At 33.3% G+C, this 22281-nt stretch overlaps 2 protein-coding genes across 2 annotated transcripts; both read right to left on the bottom strand.

Annotated features, from left to right (window-relative positions):
- Nucleotides 1-9891: 9891 nt before the first annotated feature.
- LOC106720104 (pyruvate kinase) lies at nucleotides 9892-13861 on the bottom strand. Its single transcript, XM_014514686.2, has 9 exons — nucleotides 13823-13861; nucleotides 12916-13048; nucleotides 12551-12774; nucleotides 11973-12302; nucleotides 11643-11789; nucleotides 11468-11569; nucleotides 10873-11118; nucleotides 10393-10615; nucleotides 9892-10079 (listed from the first exon to the last, which is right to left on the bottom strand). Exons 1-9 carry the CDS (start codon nucleotides 13859-13861, stop codon nucleotides 9892-9894), a joined length of 1632 nt encoding a protein of 543 aa, XP_014370172.2.
- Nucleotides 13862-15720: 1859 nt separating this feature from the next.
- On the bottom strand, nucleotides 15721-21580 carry LOC123721202 (pyruvate kinase-like). The gene is made up of 8 exons (XM_045679087.1): nucleotides 21344-21580; nucleotides 20673-21008; nucleotides 20238-20381; nucleotides 19835-19939; nucleotides 19179-19415; nucleotides 18554-18776; nucleotides 18058-18218; nucleotides 15721-15792 (listed from the first exon to the last, which is right to left on the bottom strand). Exons 1-8 carry the CDS (start codon nucleotides 21578-21580, stop codon nucleotides 15721-15723), a joined length of 1515 nt encoding a protein of 504 aa, XP_045535043.1.
- Between the last annotated feature and the right edge of the window lie 701 nt (nucleotides 21581-22281).

Below are 22281 nucleotides of genomic sequence, written 5' to 3'. Positions count from 1 at the left end.
TAGTTTAAAAGCATTTACTCTTCTAAAATGTTAAGGTCTCACCCAAATCGAATTTATAGTCACTCATTTTATTTTTTATATTTTCATATAAACTTAATTATTGTTTTAATAGTCCAGACATTAAGAAAGACAATTGATTTTTAAAATTCTACTCCTAGACAAGGCCTTCCCAATGCATTTTTAAGCAATTTTTATATTATGCGCTCCTCAGCTTTTCGCTATGGGCGAAATTCTTATGAAATGAATACAATAGTTTTTTTCAGTAATAAAGGAGCTTGGCTACTTTTAAAATAAGTGCGAAAACATTTACAATTCACCAATAACAGCATACACCAGATTCTCTCGAGGTTTTACATTCTTGTTTTCAGGATAAAAAGACATATAGAGATTCGAGAATACGGAATAGAAATTTATATCCCGATTTCCCACGCGGATGGTGCTGAATATATGCATTCAAAAATTTCTTTAGATTATATTTTTGTCCGAGTTAAAAGATTAGTTATACGTAAAAGAAAAAGTTGGAAAATTATTACTACTTTTTGTTAATAAACAAACTTAAATTTTAGTGTTAACCTGGTTAGGTTAGGTTTTACCTTATAACTAGATGAATATCAGCATTCTATTTTTAAATTCGAAGTCAAAAACCCAGGGAAAGAAGTAGTTAAATAACATACCTATTATAATATTACATATATACAAACTTATAGCGTTAGCGATTTGAACAAGGAAAACTTTTAATGGCATTAAATCATACGACCTCATGTCGAATATCGCAGATTCTCGTAAACTGTTAACAGGAAGTATTTGTAACAAAAAAAAAATACATTTATTGTGTATGCTTTGTTAAAAGTTTTGTCCTTGACAATCTTACTAATAATATAAACGCGAATGTTTGGATGGATGGATGGATGTTAATTTGAAGGTATCTCCGGAACGGCTTAACGGATCTTGATGATATTTGGCACAGATGTAGAACATAGTTTGGAAGAACACATAGGCTATTTATTTCGTTTTTTTAATTCCGGGTGGACGGAGTCGCGGGCGACAGCTAGTTCAGAATATTTTTGACATTGTAGGAGGAAGTTTCTTATTGTAAACATTTTTTTTATCACATTGTTAGGTAGCATAACAGCGCGTAAGGGAGGGAACAAATTCCATCTTTTTTAACGTTATAACGCTTATTTATGTTATATTCTACAGCTTTATACGAGTATAAGGTAATTTTTGTCTCTGTCGACGGGGGTTGATAGCTGACTCGTAAGTTTACTAACGCTTTCAGTTTATGATCGGTAATAAATAGCAATGAAAACTGAAAGTTGACTGCAGCCAGTTTGCATTTGGCTGCTATTCTTATTGAAGCACTTGTCTATGGCAAGTGATGGGAGACTTTTTGGGTAATGCAGCTTTTATTGCCCAATTATTTTTCATCTGGTGTCTCGAGTGGCACTAATGGCGGGAATGCAATGCGATACAATTGCTGAGAGCGCTTTAGCGTTGGTGTCGTTCGCGGTTAATTGTTTCCACTGATTTTTATAGGTTTTTTAAATAAAAGGTAAAGCTGTAGAGTTATACACTTAAGATAGCTAAGAGCACTAAACCATTAATATTATAAAAAGTCTTTATTCATAACTAGCTGTCGGCCGCGAGTCCGTCCGCGCGAAATTAAAAAAAAAACTTACTAGCTTATGCGTTCTTCCAGACTATTCTAAGCCAAAGTGCCGTTTAGCTGTCCTGACGATATGTAATAACAAATATTCATCTATCCATCTAAAGTTTCGCATTTATAATATTAGTATGAAGTAAGATTTTAGAAAGACGTAAGATTAGTAAGACAAATGAGAGAAATCTTACTAATATTATAAATGCGAATTTTCGGCTGTATGGAAGGAAGGATGGGTGTTTGTTAATAGGTATCTCCAGAACTTAGCCTGGAAGAAGACATAGGCTACTAATTAAGTTTTTTTTTATTCCGCTCGGACGGGGTCTCGGGCAACAGCTATTTATTAATATTTGACAAAAGAAAAAAATACTGAAATTTCAACTCGTATATGTTTTATAATAGAGGCTATGTAAGCTAACATTACATGTTATATGGAATTTTACATCGAAAAAATCCAATTTTCGTGTCAACGATGACTAGACTGACGCAGAAATCAGACGCCCAAGAGAGTTCACATCCTTAAATTCCCAATAAAACAAACAAACCTGGATATCCATGTATCCGGGAACTAGTGAAATGGAAATTTATATCCTGATTTCCCACGTGGATACATTGTTTATAGAGTAAATTTTATTTCAAAAACAAACATGTATGTAAAATAAAACGAAGACTAATTCACTACTGACGAAATGTAAATCTCAGTAATCGTAAATGTAAAAGTTCTTAAACACGAAATATCACTAAGAAGGAAGACTTAATTTATTCGGCTTCATAGTGAGCTGCTTAAAAACATCGATTAAAGCGAATGAATCGATTCTGATTTCAAACATATGAGAATCGAATTCAGTTGTTATGAAATATTTATGTTTTTCGTTCGATTTTTTTATAACGTCCTTGTTGTTTAAAAATATACAAAGAGCACTGACGTAACATTGTAACGACGTTCGATTGACATGGTTACATTTAAATATGGAATTGAAATTTGAAAAATGTTATCAATTTTGTATTTCTAATTTCAAAAAAATAAATAATATTTTATGCCCGCCGTTACAAGGTTACATTGATGGATTTTGATAAAGTGTCAAATGTCATTAAAATGGCCCACCTATAGGTACAAAAACATATGGAGGTAAAAGCATAATACATGGTAGAGGCATGATTATGTGCTGATGTAACAAATCACCCGCGGGGGAAATTAGAGCTCGCATGTATGTACATAATTGATTGCTATTGACGTGCCAAGGCTGGAAGGTAACGTTTATAATTTTGTAATTTCATATATTACCTAAACATATATATATTTAAGCATACATTTTGAATAATATTTCGGTAAATATTTCTCTGTATTTTTTATGTTTATAGTTTGAGCAATTAGCTACCTAAAACTGTATGAAAAAGATTAATTTGTAGGCAGATAAGTAAAAAAAACACTGTGAAACTACACGTGTTTCGAGGGTGTCAAATGAATACGCAGAGCAACCTACCAACGTACTGTACGAACCTAACCCAAGTAAGATTCATAGAGTTTCGTAGAATTTTAACACTTGCTTTATTGTTTTGTGCACGAAATTTTTGTTTTCTTTTTAACACGTCAGTCGTCTCGACTTTTAGCTTTGCACTGACTTTGTTTTATTTTTTGTTTAATATGTAACTTTAAACGTAAGAGTGAGTTTCTATCGTAACACGTGTTATAGAACAATATTGCTATCCTACTTTAATGAACAGAGTCATCAATAATGTTGTTGTACATATGTAACGATATATAAAATTCTCAGTTGGTACCTTTTACTGAAAGTCCATCATATGACAATGTTAGTTGCCAAATTCCTCCGAAACGGTTTAACCGATTTTTATGAAATTTTACATACATATTCAGTAGGGCTGAGAATCGGCTACTATCTATTTTTCATATCCCTAAGTGATAAGGGTTATCCACCACAAACATTTCTTTTTTAAATTTTCCGGACAAAATCAGCTAATAGTTAGATGAATTTTGTAATAAGTACCTTTTTATGGTGAAAGTGTGGACAATATAAGTTAAATCGATATATTTTAGTGTGAATTCCGCGCAGCGCTCGGGGCGATGTCGCGGAAGATATCTCTGTTGACGTGAACACTATTAAAAGTTTGGATAAATTTACAACAAACCTAACTCGAATAATTTGCTTTAAAACTTACCGAGATTTCAGATTCTTTTAGAATAAAAAAAGACTTAAATAAGACTTTATTATTTTATGTATCACACTCAAAGCTAATGGTTAAATTAATAACAAAAATTTTAACGGCCATACTCATAGTCATTACAATGATCACTTAGGGCTTAAGTAGTCTTTTTGTACACAATTTTATTGGTAATAGAGAGTTTTATTTGTGGATAATATCTGCAAACTGTGACATAATTTAACATATAAATAAAATTCTTTATGCAGACAATTAAGTTAAGAATTCGTTCTGTTTTAAAACATCGATCAATCTTCGACAGCGGCGCAGAATTAAATTGTGTTCATTAACACAAACTAGTTTCGTCAATGCTTTTACAAAGTTAGACCAACTTTTAACTGCATTAGAGTTTCGTGGTATAGAGACGTGCTGTCGAATTCTATTAGCTTTGTATTTGTAATGTTTCTAGATATATATTTTATCCCTATTTTAATATCAAGGAAAATGTTTATGTTTCTTAAAAGTCTAGTAACTATTGGGTACTTGATTCACGAGTATTTATACTATATTATTATTGTGTGTGAAAATCGTTCTAAATTTTTGCCTCATAAAGAAAAGAAATAAATTATACTGTTATTTATTACAGAGGTTTTTATTTCTTTAGATAAACCAATAGAAATGTATGCAATACAAATATGCCTGTTGTTTGGAGACTCGTTTAAATACATTCGTTCGTCAAAGGCTCATTAGCCGTCACCTCGAATCAGGCATGCTAATGCCCCAGGCATTGTGCAAATGCAAAGTCTTAGAGGTGTTTAGATGTTTATATTGTTGTAGATCGAACTACCGATGGGCTTCGAGCTGTTAATCGAAGTTAGGGGTGACTAGGCCATATTCAAACATGCCCAGTGCGGGTTGGTTGATTTCATACATGTCTTTGAATTAATTCTTTGAAAATCGAAAAACAAATTAGTATATGTCAGGATTCGAGCCCGGGACCTGCAGATTACAAGTCCAGTGTTCAAACCCTGAGCCACAGACGCACTCAGACACAATGCACCCGAAAAAGATTGTTGTTGCCGGCTCTACTGCTTAAACTATATTAGTAGTACTACTAGATTAATGCAACTTTGCACAAAATATAATTCGTTCTCCCTTTCAGTTATTTCATAGAAGTACACACGTAGACACGTGAGTATGTTGGGGAGCAGTGGTAGTGCCGACACAAACTAGTTTTGTCGGGGCTTTCACAGAGTTAGTGGAACTTTTAATAGCGTTCGTGTCCCGCCAGCGAACGACGTGCCGTCGAATTGCATCAATTGTGTATCGGTTATCTTACAATTTCATATACAAATTGAATGCGAAGTATTCGAACAAACCATATTTTACGTACAGTGTTGGATAATAGGGAAAACGTATGAAAAAATGCATGAAATCTATTTTGTATTTTTAATATAGTCACAGTTACTTTTTTAATTCAGCACAAAACTACAAAATACTGTAAGCGCTACATACTTCAGTCTTTGCACCTACTATGGTGTAAGTTAAGGCTTCTAGACAGCCGCTATACAGTATACAATTACATTTACTCTAGATATTTGAACTGCAGTTCTAGTATAAAGTTGCAAATATAAAATTTCAAACCTAACAACAAAAGTACGTTGATAATGTAACATGAGAATATAGAATACACGTAAAGTTCGGTAAGTTTGGTTCGATTTCAATAATATTCAATAAGTTTGACGAATACGTACTCGTTGCGGAAGCCGCATGGGAAATTAGGACGATTTTCATTCTATGCTGTTGCGAACCTGAATTTTGCAGATTCTTTGTCTCCTTTAGGAATTATAGAACGTGGAGTCTTGTAACAACATTATTTTGATTCAGACACACGATTATATTAATTGATATAATGTTCAAATTAATAGATTCCTAAGTGTCTTATTATTAAAATACGAAGTTTGATCTTTGTCTGCGTTTGAGCAATTATTTGTACAAACAAGTGCACGTGAAAAATTAAAAAAAAACATTCATCAAATTTCATTCCGCTCTTAATAAATATCACGTGTGTGTGCAGATATAGAAAACAAATCGTATAAGTTGAAACGATCATTGCAAAGTGCACTCGATCAACTGTATACGTCCGGTGGGTGCTGCAATTGAAGCTTCGTTAGCGCTCTTATTAAGTTGCCGCAACTTTTAATTGACTTCCCGCTGTCGAATGCCCAAGAGATGTTGCATTGTAATGCAAGAGAAATGCCTTCAGAATCGGTTCAAATTGAAAACTGTTTACGTGTTGATAGAGTAATGGAATCCGTTTTATTTATTTGTTACATGAGGTATTATAAAACATGATAAACGGTGGTGTTACCCAACTGAATATACAGCGCGAAGTCTACGTCAAATGGAAACGAATAATTTGGAATTTACAGTAATTTATCTTACTAATATTTATAAATGCGAATGTTTAGATGGATGGATGGATGGATGTTTGTTTTAAAGTATCTCCGGAATAGCTGAACAGATCTTGATGCAATTTGGTACAGATGTAAAACATAGTCCGGAAGAACACATAGGGTACTTATTAAGTTTTTATTTCATTCAGCGCGGACGGAATCGCGGGCGAAAGCTAGTTTTATAAAATTACTGAATGCAATAAATGGCTAATTAATGGAGTTTATATTTGTGACATATTTTTCATGTACACTCCGTTGAAACGCGGGTAGCATTACCTAACCGTACATGAAATGGCGACCAAAAATATAAGCGATCGTCCTTTATTACAATAATAACCCGTCAGTAAGTCTGATGTTTTGTTTGTCTGTTGTATACGAGAGAAAACAATTAAACTGTCAGTCGGTACAACAGAACAGGAACAATCCACATTAAGAACAATATGGCACCGGCGACAAAATGCTGCCGCAACTCGCCGCTTTTAAATGACACAGATTAAAACGATTTTTAGTTTCATTTCTGTATTATAGCGACGAATTCGGGATGGGGAAACAATAGTGACTTTTAAATAACATTTTTCTCTTTTTTGTTGTGTATTTTTAGTTTTGAATTTTTCAGTTGCAGACACTGTTAGCATCAATCAATTGCTTAACTTCTATTAGACCATATTGTTCGGATATTTCAGAGCTGATACTGCTGCGAAGTTTCATTTACTCGATAAATTAAAAAGTCTTCCAGTGTCGAACTCTAACAACTCTGTTTGACTTTTTAATGGGAAAATGTTACGTTACGATTTTTAACATGTAGTCATGTTAAATTTATTTTTAATGTAGAATTGTGTGATGAGACAGTCCTTAAAATTTCTCACAAACGCTATAAAATAAGTTTTTCCATCGCGAAGTATTTATGTATAAGTGAACTAAAACTTTTTCTTACAAATTAACCCAGTTTTTACTCCGAATAAAGTTTATGGAATTGCTTTCCGAGGTTGTTAGTCACAAGTTTCATTCGGTACAGCCGCATCGAACCTACTTTGGAAGTAAAATTTAATAGATTTTTAAACTCTAATGATATTGAAATACGCCTGACCTCATTAGCACGGAAATTAAAATGATGAGGACTTTTTAATTTCGTTATTGGTTCGAATTTTTAATGAATATTAGAAAAATTGTAAATAAAAAATGAAATAAGTTGGAAGTTACTTAGTAATTTTTGTGAAAGTTATTTATTTCCAGTGTTTAATAATTCAGTATGGCCTAGAATATGTTTTATATATATTATTTGATCGCCTAAAACTCAGAAATATAATATAAATGGAAATTGTACAATTTTTTCTTTTTTATAGTCCACTAGTTGTCGCCCGCGACTCCGTCTGCGCGGAATTTAAAAAACCTAACAAGTAGCCTATGTGTTCTTCCAGACTATGTTCTACATCTGTGCCAAATTTCATCAAGATCCGTTGAGCCGTTCCGGAGATAACTTCAAACAAACATACATCGATCCATCCATCTATCCTTCTAAGTATTCGTATTTATAATATTAGTAAGACTTAGGAAGAATTTACACTATTTAACATCATGCTACAGTCGATAGAAGGCGATCATAATGAAAATAGAACTGTGTTTCATACACAAGCAAAAAAGCAAAAAAAATAAATAAATTTAAGTCCTAAAATACAAGTATAGTAGTCTCTACATATTCGTAAAACGATAACAACAAAATATTAAAACAAAAATAAAAGACAATAAAATGTATTTTATTTTGAGAAAAATTCAATATTTAAAAATAAAATTTTATCGAATACTTTTCAGCTAACTGACGAGAGAGAATTCAATTTGTTAAAATGTTAAAATTCTGGACGTTACGTCTATATTGTTATTATGAAATTGTCACTGATTCGATCTGTTGCATTTGCCATATTCATATAACTACTAGCTGTCGCCCACAACTCCGTCCCCGCAGAATTAAAAAAAAAACGTAATAAGTAGCCAATGTGTTCTTCCAGACTATGTTTTATATCCATGCCAAATTTCATCAAGATCCGTTGAGCCGTTTCGGAGATACCTTCAAACAAACATCCGTCCATCCATCTTAACTTTCTCGTTATAATATTAGTATGACTATAATTTTTAGTATTTAGATATAAGAATTTTGTTGCTTGTTTATGTTTAAGTAACAGTGAAAGGCATAACACCTCTGTGAAATAATACTGCTATCTTATTTTTTTCATCTATATATATAAAAGAAAGTCGTGTTAGTTACACTATTTATAACTCAAGAACGGCTGAATCGATTTGTCTGAAAATTGGTGGGCAGGTAGCTTAGAACCAGGAAAAGGACATAGGATAATTTTTACCCCGTTATCTATTTTTTTTTATTCCGCGCAGACGGAGTCGCGGGTAAAAGCTAGTAAAGTATAAAAACGATGACAGTGTTTAGTACAGATGTCAATGCTGTTTGCGAAAGGCAGTGGTAATACATGGTGATGTTATTCAGGCAATAGCTAACTATGATGTTTTTTTTTTAATATAAATTCGTCATTTTCCTATCGTTATTATTTCATATTGTTATTCTAAAATCGTTTGAACAGTAAAACGTAGCGTCTGAAAAGTTTAAACTATTCCGGAAGTCGGTAACAATATGGCGCCAGTGAGGAAACGTTTCCATGAATTGTTAATTTCGAATGACAACTTTGTTTGAGTGTTTGCTTAATGATAACATACAAGTTGAATTATTGTTTATATTGTTTGTATTTTAGCAAATATATACATACATAAATAATTATGAAACCTTTTTGATACTATTTTAATTATTGAATAAATTCTTCCACATAGCATTGCTTTCGCTTCTTAAGAGTACTGTAAAATATTTGAACAATAAATAAACTAAAAGAAATCTCAAGCCAATTTAGCCCTTTTCAAGAAAATCTTCAATTTATCAAAATATGAGAATGAAAACGAATAATATATTTGTAGTATTGCCACCTAGATAGAAAAGTTTGTGGCACTCTAATAGTAGTTTTAAAAAGTTTATCGTATTCCATACGAAATAAAATGATACTCATTTATGAGTGCATTAAATTGTGTCATATGTTCTACAATACGTTTATATTCTATTGTTCTTTATTTAGACAATGTAGACAGAAGCCGGAATAAAAAGTAGACAAAGGAAAGGTGTTTTGTCCCTTATTACTGTGAGCCTCCACTGTCGAGCAATTTGTTAACAAAATATTTCAAAATTCTACTAAAGAGACGGCTGGAATGTCTCATTATTTTAATAATGAAATTAAAACAACATTAAGTTATTATTGAAACTAAGCTAAAGCAGAAAATTTAAAGAAAAACAAATGTGGGAATAAACCAGCGCCAAAAATTGACTTAGTACGAGTTTATAAACAACTAATTTAACGTACAAAACCAAATAAACTTATCTTACGCTAGTAGGAAGAATAAAAATCGAATGATAACTTCACATTTCATAATCAGCAAGCAGAGGTTACTAGATGTCACGATTACATGGACTTTTGCATATTTACTTTCCTGTGAGCCAAGAAAAAATAAAACAATACGTAACATGAACGCATATAAATAAAGAAACTCGTATAAAACATTTTCACATTATGTGCCGTTAATATCGGCAGTGGCATAAACAATTCTCATGGTGTTAGTAAAGTCAGAGCCCTGCTTCCATCCGCAGACTACAACGATTGGATCTCCGACACGCACGAAACCACGCTGCATGGCCCACTTCGTGCAGAAGTTGATGCGCTGCTCGAGGTGTACTTGCCAATCCGCGTCCGGGGTACCTGGTTCATAAAAATATCAATAAACATTAAATAGGTTCACTTGTTGTTCGCATTGCGATGGAGTACCTGTATGTTAACGTCACTCGTTAGATGGCGCTTTAAATTAATTGTTAAAAACAATAAATGAATAATATAAAAAAACTACGATTCTGGTTATTTAAATGGAAGTATTACAATGAAATATTCTATTTTTGATATTTAAGTATAGAAGTCCTCAAACATTACACTTAATGACGTCACGTTTCCTAAAAATATAATAGCCATGAGATTTCTAATACAAGCTATATAATGGATATTTAATAACAGGACTTACATTCATAAATCAACGGCATAACACCTCTGTACAAATGCATTTGTCTGGCGAGTGCTGGATAACGGGTGACCGCTATAATTGGACACCTCGGCCGGTACTTGGCGACTTGAAACGCAGAAGTTCCCGAAGAGGTAACTACAACAATGGCTGCCGCGAGAGAACGGTACGCCGCCAGGACCGCGGACATTGCTATAGCAGTCGCTTGGTCACAAGGCATTGGAGTCTAAAACCACAAAGACGTTCATATAAACACGCATGTCCTGCCGTTGTATACAACTAAAACACAACAGCAGACAAATCACAAGAGGTGGATAAAGAATGTTGGTCACATACATGATTTCATTAAAAGCTATAATAAACTAACCCCCTGTAATAAATTGTTTTGATCCTTGTCGTAGATGAAGAAGAACGGGGAAGGAACGTTACAATTTAACTACGAGTGTACATTAAAATAAAAATAAAAGCAATGCTTCATCTAACCTTTTCAACATAATCTTGAAATATGTTCTTAGTCCAAACACAAGCTTCGGCCTCTTTACAAGCGCTTGCCATGCAACTTATCGTGTCTACTGGACAAATTCCTATGGCTGTTTCTGCTGATAGTACCAAAGCGTCAGCTCCATCCAATATACAGTTTGCCACATCGAGTAGCTCCGCTCTTAGAGGTATTTTATTAAATCTCATACTACTTAAAAGATGCGCGCACAAGCAGACGGGTACGTTGGCCTATTGGAACAAATGACTATCAATACAATTCCGTTTAATTCTCAAAAGAGTTAATAATTAAACTTTATAATTTCCTGAACTTCTAGAGTTTTTGTACACTAGCTGTCGCCAACAACTTCGTCCACGCGGAATTTAAAAAAAAACGTAATAAGTATGTGTTCTTCCAGACTATATTCTACATCTGTGTCAAATTTCATCAAGATCCGTTGAGCCGTTCCGCAGATACCTTGAAACAAACATCCATCCATCCATGCATCTAAACATTCGCATTTATAATTATTATTAAGATAATACTTTCTATGCCTTACATTTTTCTATTAGAATAAAGCTTTGAATTAAAATTGTTTACCTTGTTAGCGCGAGCAATCATATTCTTTTGAGCGATAACTAATTTCTTCGGTGATATATCAGACCCCAATTCTTGTCTGGTTATCATAACACCATTAGCTACCTAGAAAAAAATAGATAGTCTAGACATTCATATCTAATAAAATTTAATTTTATAGAATTGCGCCGTAAATAACCTCGAGTATTTCATCAAAATTGTAGTAGCCTTCTAAAGTTTGTATGTTAGCGACGATAGATATCTTTTTTCCCTTTTCTCCCATCGCATTCCTCAATTCTAAAATCGAATCTTTTGAATCAATAAATGATGCAATAAGGATATCGAGCTAAAACAGAAAACAATAATTTAAAACGTCCACACGTATAATTTGTTTTAATGTACACTTAAATGTTCATAAATGCTTTCATAAATAGAGATTCAGTGACCGTTGATGTGTTAAAGGCTATACACATTTGATTCAAAATAAAACATCCTATTAATAATACAGAAAAAAACAAAGGTGGAGCACCTGATGATGTACGGCCATGTCAATATAAACTTTATCCTTTTCGGAGTAAGTGGGCATTTTGAGCACAACATTTGGTACAAACACATCTTTGTTCGATCCTAACATCCCGCCTCTCTCGATTTTGCAAGTCAACGTTGTAGTCGATATGATTTCGACCTTTAATTGTATAGTTTCATTATCCAGAAGTATGATATCACCTTTCTTCAACTGTTCCGCAAAGTGAAGAAAGTCAATGTATACAATACTACTCGAGCACCTGTCTTTGTAAGTTTCATCTGTGGTCAGTCGTACTGTTTCACCACTTATTAATTCAACAGGTTCTACGTAAGTCTGAAATAATGAGTTGTCTTTTAACGCACAATTATAAAATTTAACGACAGTTACTTTTGTAGTACTTGGGTTAAAACAATAGTAATTTAAAGTATCAAGTGTAGAGGTAAAAACTCGTCTACGAAGAACCAAAGTGCATCTACGATCTATACTACACCGTAACACAGAGTACTACCGTAGCACTTTGCTACACAATGTTTTTTTGTAGCTCAGACCTATTTGGCTTTGATAATTTTAAATTATCTTACATCTGAAATATGCCCGGTTCTAATCTTTCTTCCAGGAAGACGCGCAGCGATGGCAAGGGGGAAGTTCTTTCCGACCACCACGCTGTAGTTCTTGGCCGCTTGCCGCAAATTCTTTATGGTATCTATGTGCTCGTCGCGAGTTCCGAAAGATAGATTGAGGAGAGCAATGTTCATCCCGGCTGCCATCATCCTCTGCATCGTCTCTACATCGTTTGATGCTTTCCCTGCAATTTAACAAAACTATTTTAAATTGTACACTTTTTGGGTCATTACAATACAAACTTTTAAATTCAGAGACGATGGTTCTTTCATTTTTTTTTAATTTACAAAAGTATATTTTTTATTTTTTTTATTCTTCAACTTACCTACAGTAGCTATAATTCCGGTGAGACGTTGACACGCCGCCGGCAGTTTGATGTCCAGATTTAGCACGTGGTCCAGTGGGCTGTACGCCGTAGCTGCGGACAGCTGCTGACCGGGAAGCTCCATTGCGTCATACTTAAAAAATACAGTAAGTTTTTTTTCTTCTTTTCTTTTTCATAGAGTCGTTTCGAGAAAGAGCGCGTTTAAAATCTTTCAATAGGAAGTTGTGAAATGTGACATCTTTTATCTTGTATTACCTATTCTTAAGTAATAACGTATTCCCGTCCTAATTTTTTACTATTGTGCAGTTTGCTTACTGAGTTTGTTGATTTCTAAAGAAAGTACTTTATGTTTAGAATTTTAAATTATTTTCATGGTATAAATAGTGATAGTCCGGTGCTATTACTCATGCGCAGAAGCTTTGTCGATAGCCTCGTGACGTCACGCGACGATGATCAGTAAGGTTGACAAAAAAGGTAACATTAAGGACTTTATGATACAAATAAACTAACTGATATAAATAAATTATTTTTTTATCATTGTTTAACGAATGAATTAGATCGATAAGTAAAATTTAATCGTTGGTTTCTGAGACCAAAATCCCTATGTAAACATGTAGCGAGCGACTAGCGATGTCAGATAGAAATGTCGGCAACACGCGATGTGTACTATGACATTGTATTGGGAAGTCGCTCAGTGACTGAACTCACCGGGCTTCGAAGATTTACGTTGTCTTGTGTACGAGCGGTACTAGGCAAACGAGTTTGGGATGTGGTTGGTGGCAAGGGAAGGCGGAGTCATCGACAAATCTTTTGCGCACTACTAGTACAAATACGAGCTTTGATTCTTATCCTACAACTATATTCACTTGATAAAACTATGAATAAAACTTAGTAGTTTCTAACTTACTTCACCCAATCTTGTATCAAATTCAGTTGGCCAAACCATAGCTGTATCAAAACAATAAAAAAATATTTAAAAAATTAAATTAAATCGTAATTAAAACAAATTATAAAGCAAAAGGATAGTGCTTAAAAATATTACTGACTTATTTTTCTGTCACCGGATCTAACTAAACTTCATATAAATAATGACATCGATGAACCTTTTTGAAGCACTTTTAAAAATAAGAAAGTAATACGCGTAGAGGAAACACAACAAGACTTGTTGTTGCACGCGACTTCTTTCATATCAAAACCAAATATTTATTTAATTGCCTAGATGTCAACTAAATCTGAAAAACTGAAACAAATATATCCTACGAGAAACGAACATTTTTTGGGTTTAAAAGTAGATTACGCGCTATAATAGACTCTATTCTAACTCTGTGCCTAATTTCATCCAGTTCTGTTTAGCCGATCTCTTCGAGATTTATAATATTAAACACTGTAATTGCTTAGAAATTACAATTTCAACCTTTGACTACAAATTGTCAACATTATCATAAACGAAGCATGTTGTCTCCAACTTTATATTGTTCTAACTTGGCTGCTTGTGTAGTTAAAACTAAGTAGTTTAATTACTATCCCGTTTAAAGGAAAACAATGTGTTTTCAATTTACATTGGTAACACACATGAAATAATTTTAAGAGAAAGTTGCAATTTTGTTGTGACTAAGTAATTTGTATACATTGCAATAATGATTTCATAACTGTGGGGTCAGATTGCAGTGATATAAATTACTACAAGTGTTAACACAGTCGAAACTCAATGCGAAACTACAATTTTGAATGAAATTTTGATCACGTGGTCGCAGTTTCTAAAAGTCTAGATTTGTAATGGCTTCTCGGACATGCAAGTGACGAAAGAGCATCGTCGACGGACGTCAAAGGGGTTCGGTCGTTTGATGGTAGACAGGGCAACGCGGCTCTCCGAAGTTCAAATTGAATTTATAAAGCTCCGATTTTACATTTGGTACGTGCCTGCGAAAAGTTACAACGTTTGATAAATTTCATCGTGCTTCGATATTTGATTCCCGATTTGATGGTTTGCACAACTCTTCCAAAATCCTAACAAATACTGTAGATCTCTACTTGTTAAAAGATGTATTTGTTTGAGGATCTTTAAGTAGCTTGATTTGCGTAGAAGCAACATGTTGTTTTGGAATCGACATATTAAGGTAAATACCAGTTAAAAACTACCCTCTTGTGTATCCAGTAAAACTAGTTTCTTTTGCAGAATTAATGACTTTTAATCTCAGTTTGACTAGTAAAAAAAAAACTCAAAGTCTAAATCTTTGCATAACTTGCTCAAACCCTGACTAAATCGAAACGTGTATAAAATATACCATCAAAGGGAATTTTCAAGTAAATTTGCAACTCATCCATCGTTTGGAGTTGCAGCGGCTATAGCTTTTGGCATCAACTATCGATAGACACACGGCCGACGAGTTTTACAAACATGTTCACGGACCTTTCTCCAAAATTAATGTTATTTGCTTTTTTTATGGAAAGACTTATGCCATGTTTTTTTTTTTTACTTTGCTAAGAGAGCAATAGTTATTTGTAACCTAATACATTATTTGGAAGAAACCTGTTTTTGCACTTTAAAATCTTTGATAGGTATATTTTTCGATCTAAATTCTTTGTTTCTCATTCTAAACCTTTATTTGTTCATTTGGCAATCTAGTCATCAATGTGTATCGTACATAAAAGTGTGGTTATATAAATTCAATTTGGAAGTCTCATAGAAAGCTAAAATCGCCTCTTCAACCATAAATCAATGTTTTTCTACAATCCAGTGTAACAATTTCTTTGTTAATATTTCAATTTGATAGCTTAACAGCATTATGTTTAATATGAACATATTCAGTTGGCGCACTGCCAGTCTTTCAATAGTTTGTTACCATTAGCAACTAGATTAACACAGTACTTATGTAACTGTGGCAATAAATAACTGCATGCATTCCATATAATATAACCTTAATAATATACCTTTGTAGGTAGGTACTCCTCAGGATCTGGCTATAAGAGTAAGTTAATTAAATTGATAGTTCAGTCAAATTACTGAACTGAGGTTCAGCCTTTGTAATTTGAAAAACTGAACGGGTTGATCCTTTTCGAAGAATGATATCTTTTTCGATTCCTATTCTTCGTTCATTCTTCGATAATCAGTTTGAAATCAGAGTATCGGTGGTTCAGGGAGCGTCGATGACTCAGGTCTGGGTTAGAATCTCGCCATGTACAATGTTTTTTCAATTTACATATTTACATTTATCCGACATTCTTACGGTGAAGGAAAACATCGTAATGCAACCTGCACTTCTCTGCGAATAAATTCAATGAAACTGGGCCAAGGTGGTTGGGCTTTTCACCTATAATTTAGGATAGGCTACGATCCCATCAATGGGGACTTATTGTGAGCTGATGATGATAACGTATATTCAGGGTTAGTATCAATATAGTGATTAAAAAAATAACGTATCAATAAAAGGAAAGTTTATTACGAAATTGTTTCACTATTTGGTGCAATCGCTACGATTAGATCGTCCAAATAAAAAAGCTACATGGAAAAATGAATTGTTTGTTTTTGATCAAATCCCCCGCCGCATTGTAATCCCGCGGCGAATTCAATTTTCCCAACGCCGATAACAAAACAATACCTTCAACTATAAAGTTGCGCTATAACTTTTATACAGTTCAGATTAGTTGCAACGTAAGTCTGAACTAATTAATCATCTTGTATAATATTATAAATGCGAAAGTTTGTCTGGATGGCTGGATAGAAGTTTGCTAGAAGGTATCTAAGGTAGGTATCGATGAAATTCGGTACAGAAATTGTCTTGAAGAATACTATACTACCTAGGACCCCGGAATTATGTACGGTTTCCGAGGGATATGTTTATTTGGCTCTACATATTTGTTATATAACTCTGTAATGATTCTATATATCATATGGAAATATGGTACAGATAAAGAACAAAGTCTCTAATAACTCATAATATTATCTTTTGTTTTTCTTATTCAGCGCGGACAAAGCCTCGGACAAAAGCTAGTATTACAAATTTTGTACTATTATTGTGATTTATATAGTTGCAAATGCGTTACTTTAACTACGTTCCCAAGTAAGTTATATTATCTTTTAACATCTTACACGGTAGATTTCTTAATTCTGGTACATGAATTTTCTGCACTCGCAGTCTTAAAATATCTTTGCGCATTCGATTTTTAAAGTGTTACATCTGGCCTACCTTTCTCTACGGATGCGAGGCTTGGACAATAAAAGAAGATCTCCGAAAACGTATTGAAGCGTTCGAGATGTGGGCATATTTGCAGGCGGATGTTGGCCATAAGCTGGACTCAAACAACATATCAAACGAAGAGGTTGAGCGACGGGTCAATCAAAAATGAGAACTTTTGCATACAGTCAAGATGATAAAAGTATCTTACATCGGCCACGTGCTCCCACACGAAAAATACGATCTCCTTCAACTCATCTTGATGGAAAAGTCACCGGTAAAAGTAGTGTTGGCCGCAGAAAGAAATCCTGGTTGCGCAACATCCGAGAGTGGACAGGGCTTGCGAGTGTAACCTGTTTCGCTACGCGAGAGACAGAATAAAATATGGAGAACTGATCGCAAACCTTCGGTAGTCGAAGAGGCAGCAGACTATCGCTTCCTATAGATATAAAAAACTAAAAGATTTGTGTTGCAGTAGATTGTCTTTGAATCAGAAGGATAAGCAGTCACGGTAAGGGAACAGTTTTTCTATTGCCAGTTCACCTGTTTTTTTTAATTACGAGTTATGGTTTTTGAGGAAAGTAATTAAATTTTCAGACTAGTAGGGAAATGAAATCCATTTTTGAATCAAAATATATTTTATTGGTATTTCTTATCTGTTAAGGCACAAAAATCTTACACGTTTTTACCACACTTACGGTGGGTTTCTGAGGCCATATCCCCCGTTTAAAAAATGTTATTACCGTTATCTCAAAGACAATGAGAGATACAACGATCAGTTTTATAGAGAGATTTTGGTCTTAGAAACCCACGGTTAATCTGGTTTACAAATCATAATGTAGTTATTGACCCAATAAATCGAAGTGTAATTCATACAGTGAATGAAACCCATCTCATTTTTTTAGGGTAACGTAGCAAGAAGTTTTGTAGAAGAACATTGTAAAACTGTATGTGTTTTCGTACTGACTGTACCTACACTTAGATTGTCAGCGAAGGCGCTGTACATAGTAGACCTTCTTAGTACAACATAAGTATCCTTGTAATTCAATATGTTACGAGTAATGCAGTAACATACAGCAAACTTGACACGATCTTCCATTGCCTCTTCAAAACTTTGGTCTTTATTCACTGAAATTAAGACAATATGGTTATAATCAGGTCTCCACATGAATAAAACTACAACCCATAGATGTGTATATGTTACTAGTCTTTTAAAAATACTAAGTAGATAAGAGTCAAGAGAGAGATATCATGAACTAGGAAGGTCTGTGCTGCTGTTTTTTTACAAATAAAGAAATAAATGTCTAATAAAATTAACATAAAAAGTTTTGTAATTTCTTAAAATGGACTTCGCCAGATGATTCTTTTGCCCATGAAACCAAACCTAAGATTATTTTATGAAGAAAATCATAGCAACTTATTTTATCGAGTGCATTTAAAGTAATATTAAAATATATAATTACCGTTATAAATAATAGATAAGATTCCTCTGTAAAGTTGTAATTTTCTGGCCGTGACAGGATTTGATGTGATTGTAAAGATAGTTACTTCTGGTGCAATGTGCGACAGACAACGCGCTGTTTTCCCGCTCACTGTCGGCACAATGATCACTTTGGACTGCGTCTGTCTCGCCACTAGAGCACACGCTTGACAACATGCTTCTGCAGCATTTACTGGCATCTTCAACTAAATACCCAATGTGATAGATTGTTAAATTTGTGCAACACGTTCCTAAAAGTTTCTAGAAAATATTTTTAAATATACTTGTTGCGGGATGCACTATTCTTATCTATATATATAAAAGAAAGTCGTGTTAGTTACACTATTTATAACTCAAGATTGGTCGAACTGATTTAGCTGAAAATTGGTGGGCAGGTAGCTTAGAAGCAGGAATAGGACATAGGAACTTTTTATCTTGTGTGCATTTTTTTTATTCCGCGCGGACGAAGTCGCGGGTAAAAGCTAGTTTATTAAAAAAACAGAAATCATCCTCAAGATCTTTCTACTTTACTATTTTATCACGGGTATTATCGGTAAAGTCGTAACTAGTCAAGTCGATTAAATCGTTTGTAAAAAATTGAAACGAACCTCGTCTAAAATCCTCCAAAAATCCCCATCGCTTTTGATAGATTCCACCGATCTACAAACTGAATCCAAAATATCCATAGCAATTAATAAATGCGATGGGTCATGAAGTTCTTTTAATATAAATCCAGTGTTGTCCATTGCGGTGTTTGTGATATCGTAAAGGTCGCGATCCGTGATGATGCCTTTCTTTAGACTCTCTTCTAAAATATTGCCCGAAACAAAGAACGGCTTCCCTCGCTAAACAAATGAAAGTTTGTGATGTTAACATAGTTTTTTTTTTATGTTTTTAATCGTAGTCAATATCGAGCAATTAAAAATATCCATAAAGAAAAATAACAAAAACAATTGTTATACTAATGATACTAATATTATAAATGCGAATGTTTAGATGGACGGATGTTTGTTTGAAGATACCTTCAGAACGGCTCAACGGATCCCGATGAAATTTGGCATACATTTAGAACACAGTCTGAAAGAACACGTAAGCGTAATAATTTAGTTTTAGTTTTTTTATTGCCCACGGACGGAGGCGACAGCTAGTATTACCATACAAGGTAATACTATTGAAATTTAGCATAAGGAATATGTAAAACAAAAAGTGCAATTAAATAAATAAACGTAGTGCAAAAAAGAGTACGGAAAAATTAAAAAAATACCTGTTTACACTTTCCACTAATTTGCATCTGTATAGCCACCATACGATACTGGTTAACAATTTCATAAGCTAAAAATTCTCTTGCTAATATTATTCCATCGGATATCTATAAAAATTTAATTAGACTTATATACCTAATATACGAAAGTAAAAACTAAAAACAAATAAACGTCGATTTATTGCATAATACGTACCTATCATCTTATGTACAACACTAAAAAAAAAGATTTTGAATTTTTATTCTAACACTGATTATTAATTATTTCTGTTTCCGGGTTACCAAAAGTCATGCAGCTTTATCAATTCTCATCGAAAGAAAAAAAAGTTAAAATCTTGACAGGTGTATCTGTTGTTATATACATACATACTAAACTAAAATTTTATAGATATTTCTATATTTATACCTCTATAATATCGTCAATATTGTCCAAGCCTTCTTGTTCGCATATAGTGCTGATAATGTGTGGCATTCGTTGGTTCTTAAATAGCTTTCTCACTCTAGTTATAGTGATTGGATAACGTACTGAATTCATAATGATTATGTCAAGCTAAAATTGAATGTAAATCAATATTACTAATATTATAAATGCGAAAGTTTAGATGTTGGAAGCATGGATGAATGGATGAAGGTTTGCTAGAACGGTTCAATGGATCTGGAAATTTGGCATGGATATAGAACATAGTACGGGAGAACATATAGGCTATTATTATTTTTTTATTACGTGCATTTGGAGTCGAGGGCGACAGGTAGTGGCTTTATTAATATAGTTAGTAAATACAATAATAAAAACCCAAAAAATTGAACTTTAATGGATTGTAAATTAAGAAAATGACTCAACTTTATGTTCTTTGGCAAAGTCAATCATCTTCAGATCATAATTAGATAATGCTGGCTTTATATGTCTGATACCGCGTACACAAAAAGACTCCAATTCTCCTATCAGGCCACCTTGTACTATTTTACATTTAATCATTTCCGTATTAATTATTTGAACACAAAACATAATGACTTTTCCCCAACCTAGTGTTATTTCAGTACCAGGTTTTATTGATGGAAATGTAAATGGGTCGTCCATAAATAACAAATCTTTACTGCACTTGTTCCAATATTTCTTATTGCATGTTATATTTATCTTGCTATTTTCTTCTAATATTATTTCCTGCACTTCTAATTCCTGGAATAGTAATTTAACGATTTCATTTGTAAAATTAAATTTAATCGCAAATACTTTAACATTTTAATGTTTAAATTTTAACATTCATCATTTAAAGGAAAAAGAAATATCGCTGAATTCAGGACTTATTGTGACTTGTTTGTTTGGATGAGATTGAACCAAAAAATATCTAAAGTAGCTCAATGATTTCTTGCTTTTAACTTACATTTAACTTTTTAATCGCATTTTGTTGTGCACGATTATTTGACTTATACCACACATTTCATATAACATACAATTTAAAAACATGGAATTATGTATACATAAGAAAATAAAATATTTATTTAAAGAGTTACCTCATTTAAGCTGCCAGTTTTAATACAAGCGTTAGGAACATCAATAGAAATTGCAATCGGCCAATTTTCAACGCCATATTTGGAACAGTATACTTTTGAAGCTTCTCTAAACTTTGCTAATAACATTATTTTATCGTTGTGAGTTAACTTTGTCATTCTAAATCTAATTATACGTAATCCCATTTCAATAAAGTTTTCCATGTCAATTGATGTTAAGCCGGCATCGGCTAAAAACATTTTGAAATTATTTAGAACACAATATCGCAACACAAATAGAAGGCTCAACACATATGCATAATGCCATCCACATCGTTGAAAACCGCATAGAGTGGTGAAACACTATACGAGAGGTATCCAAAAAGAAAGGTCGCAACCCTCAGGAATGAGGAAACGATACACAGGGAGAGAGAGAATACAAAATATGGTATTTATCTTACACATTTGTTAAAATAAAATATAGAAGATTTTTCTTAATTTATTCACATTTGTAACTATACAAAAAAGCACCAGTATTTGGTTAAATGATTCATGACAATAATCGAATGGCGAAATTCAAACCAACGACCTCATAGATGATAGATAGGAGATTGGCAATTGGTGCTTCAAAAAACGTATGGTACCCGCGTTTGATTTAACATGTAGGGAACAAGTGTACGTTAAAGCCCTATGTGCCATATGTTTACTTACAGAATGTGATAATGAATGGCGTAAGTCTATAAACCTTAGCATCCTCTTCTTGCATTAAACTTTTTCGTATACTCCTACAGTACACCGAACCCTGATGAGCTAACATCTGAAAGTTGTAAATTTTACTTAATTTTATTGAAATAAAGCATAAAAAATATCAATTAAAAAATACCTTCAGAATAAACGTAGAAAAGAAGCGTTTGCACAAATTTGAATCAAATTTCTATTATTTTTTAAATTTAATGAAAATT

Source organism: Papilio machaon, chromosome 8, assembly GCF_912999745.1.
Source record: "Papilio machaon chromosome 8, ilPapMach1.1, whole genome shotgun sequence".
NCBI classification, from domain to species: domain Eukaryota; kingdom Metazoa; phylum Arthropoda; class Insecta; order Lepidoptera; family Papilionidae; genus Papilio; species Papilio machaon.
This window is presented reverse-complemented; position numbering and strand designations above follow the sequence as displayed.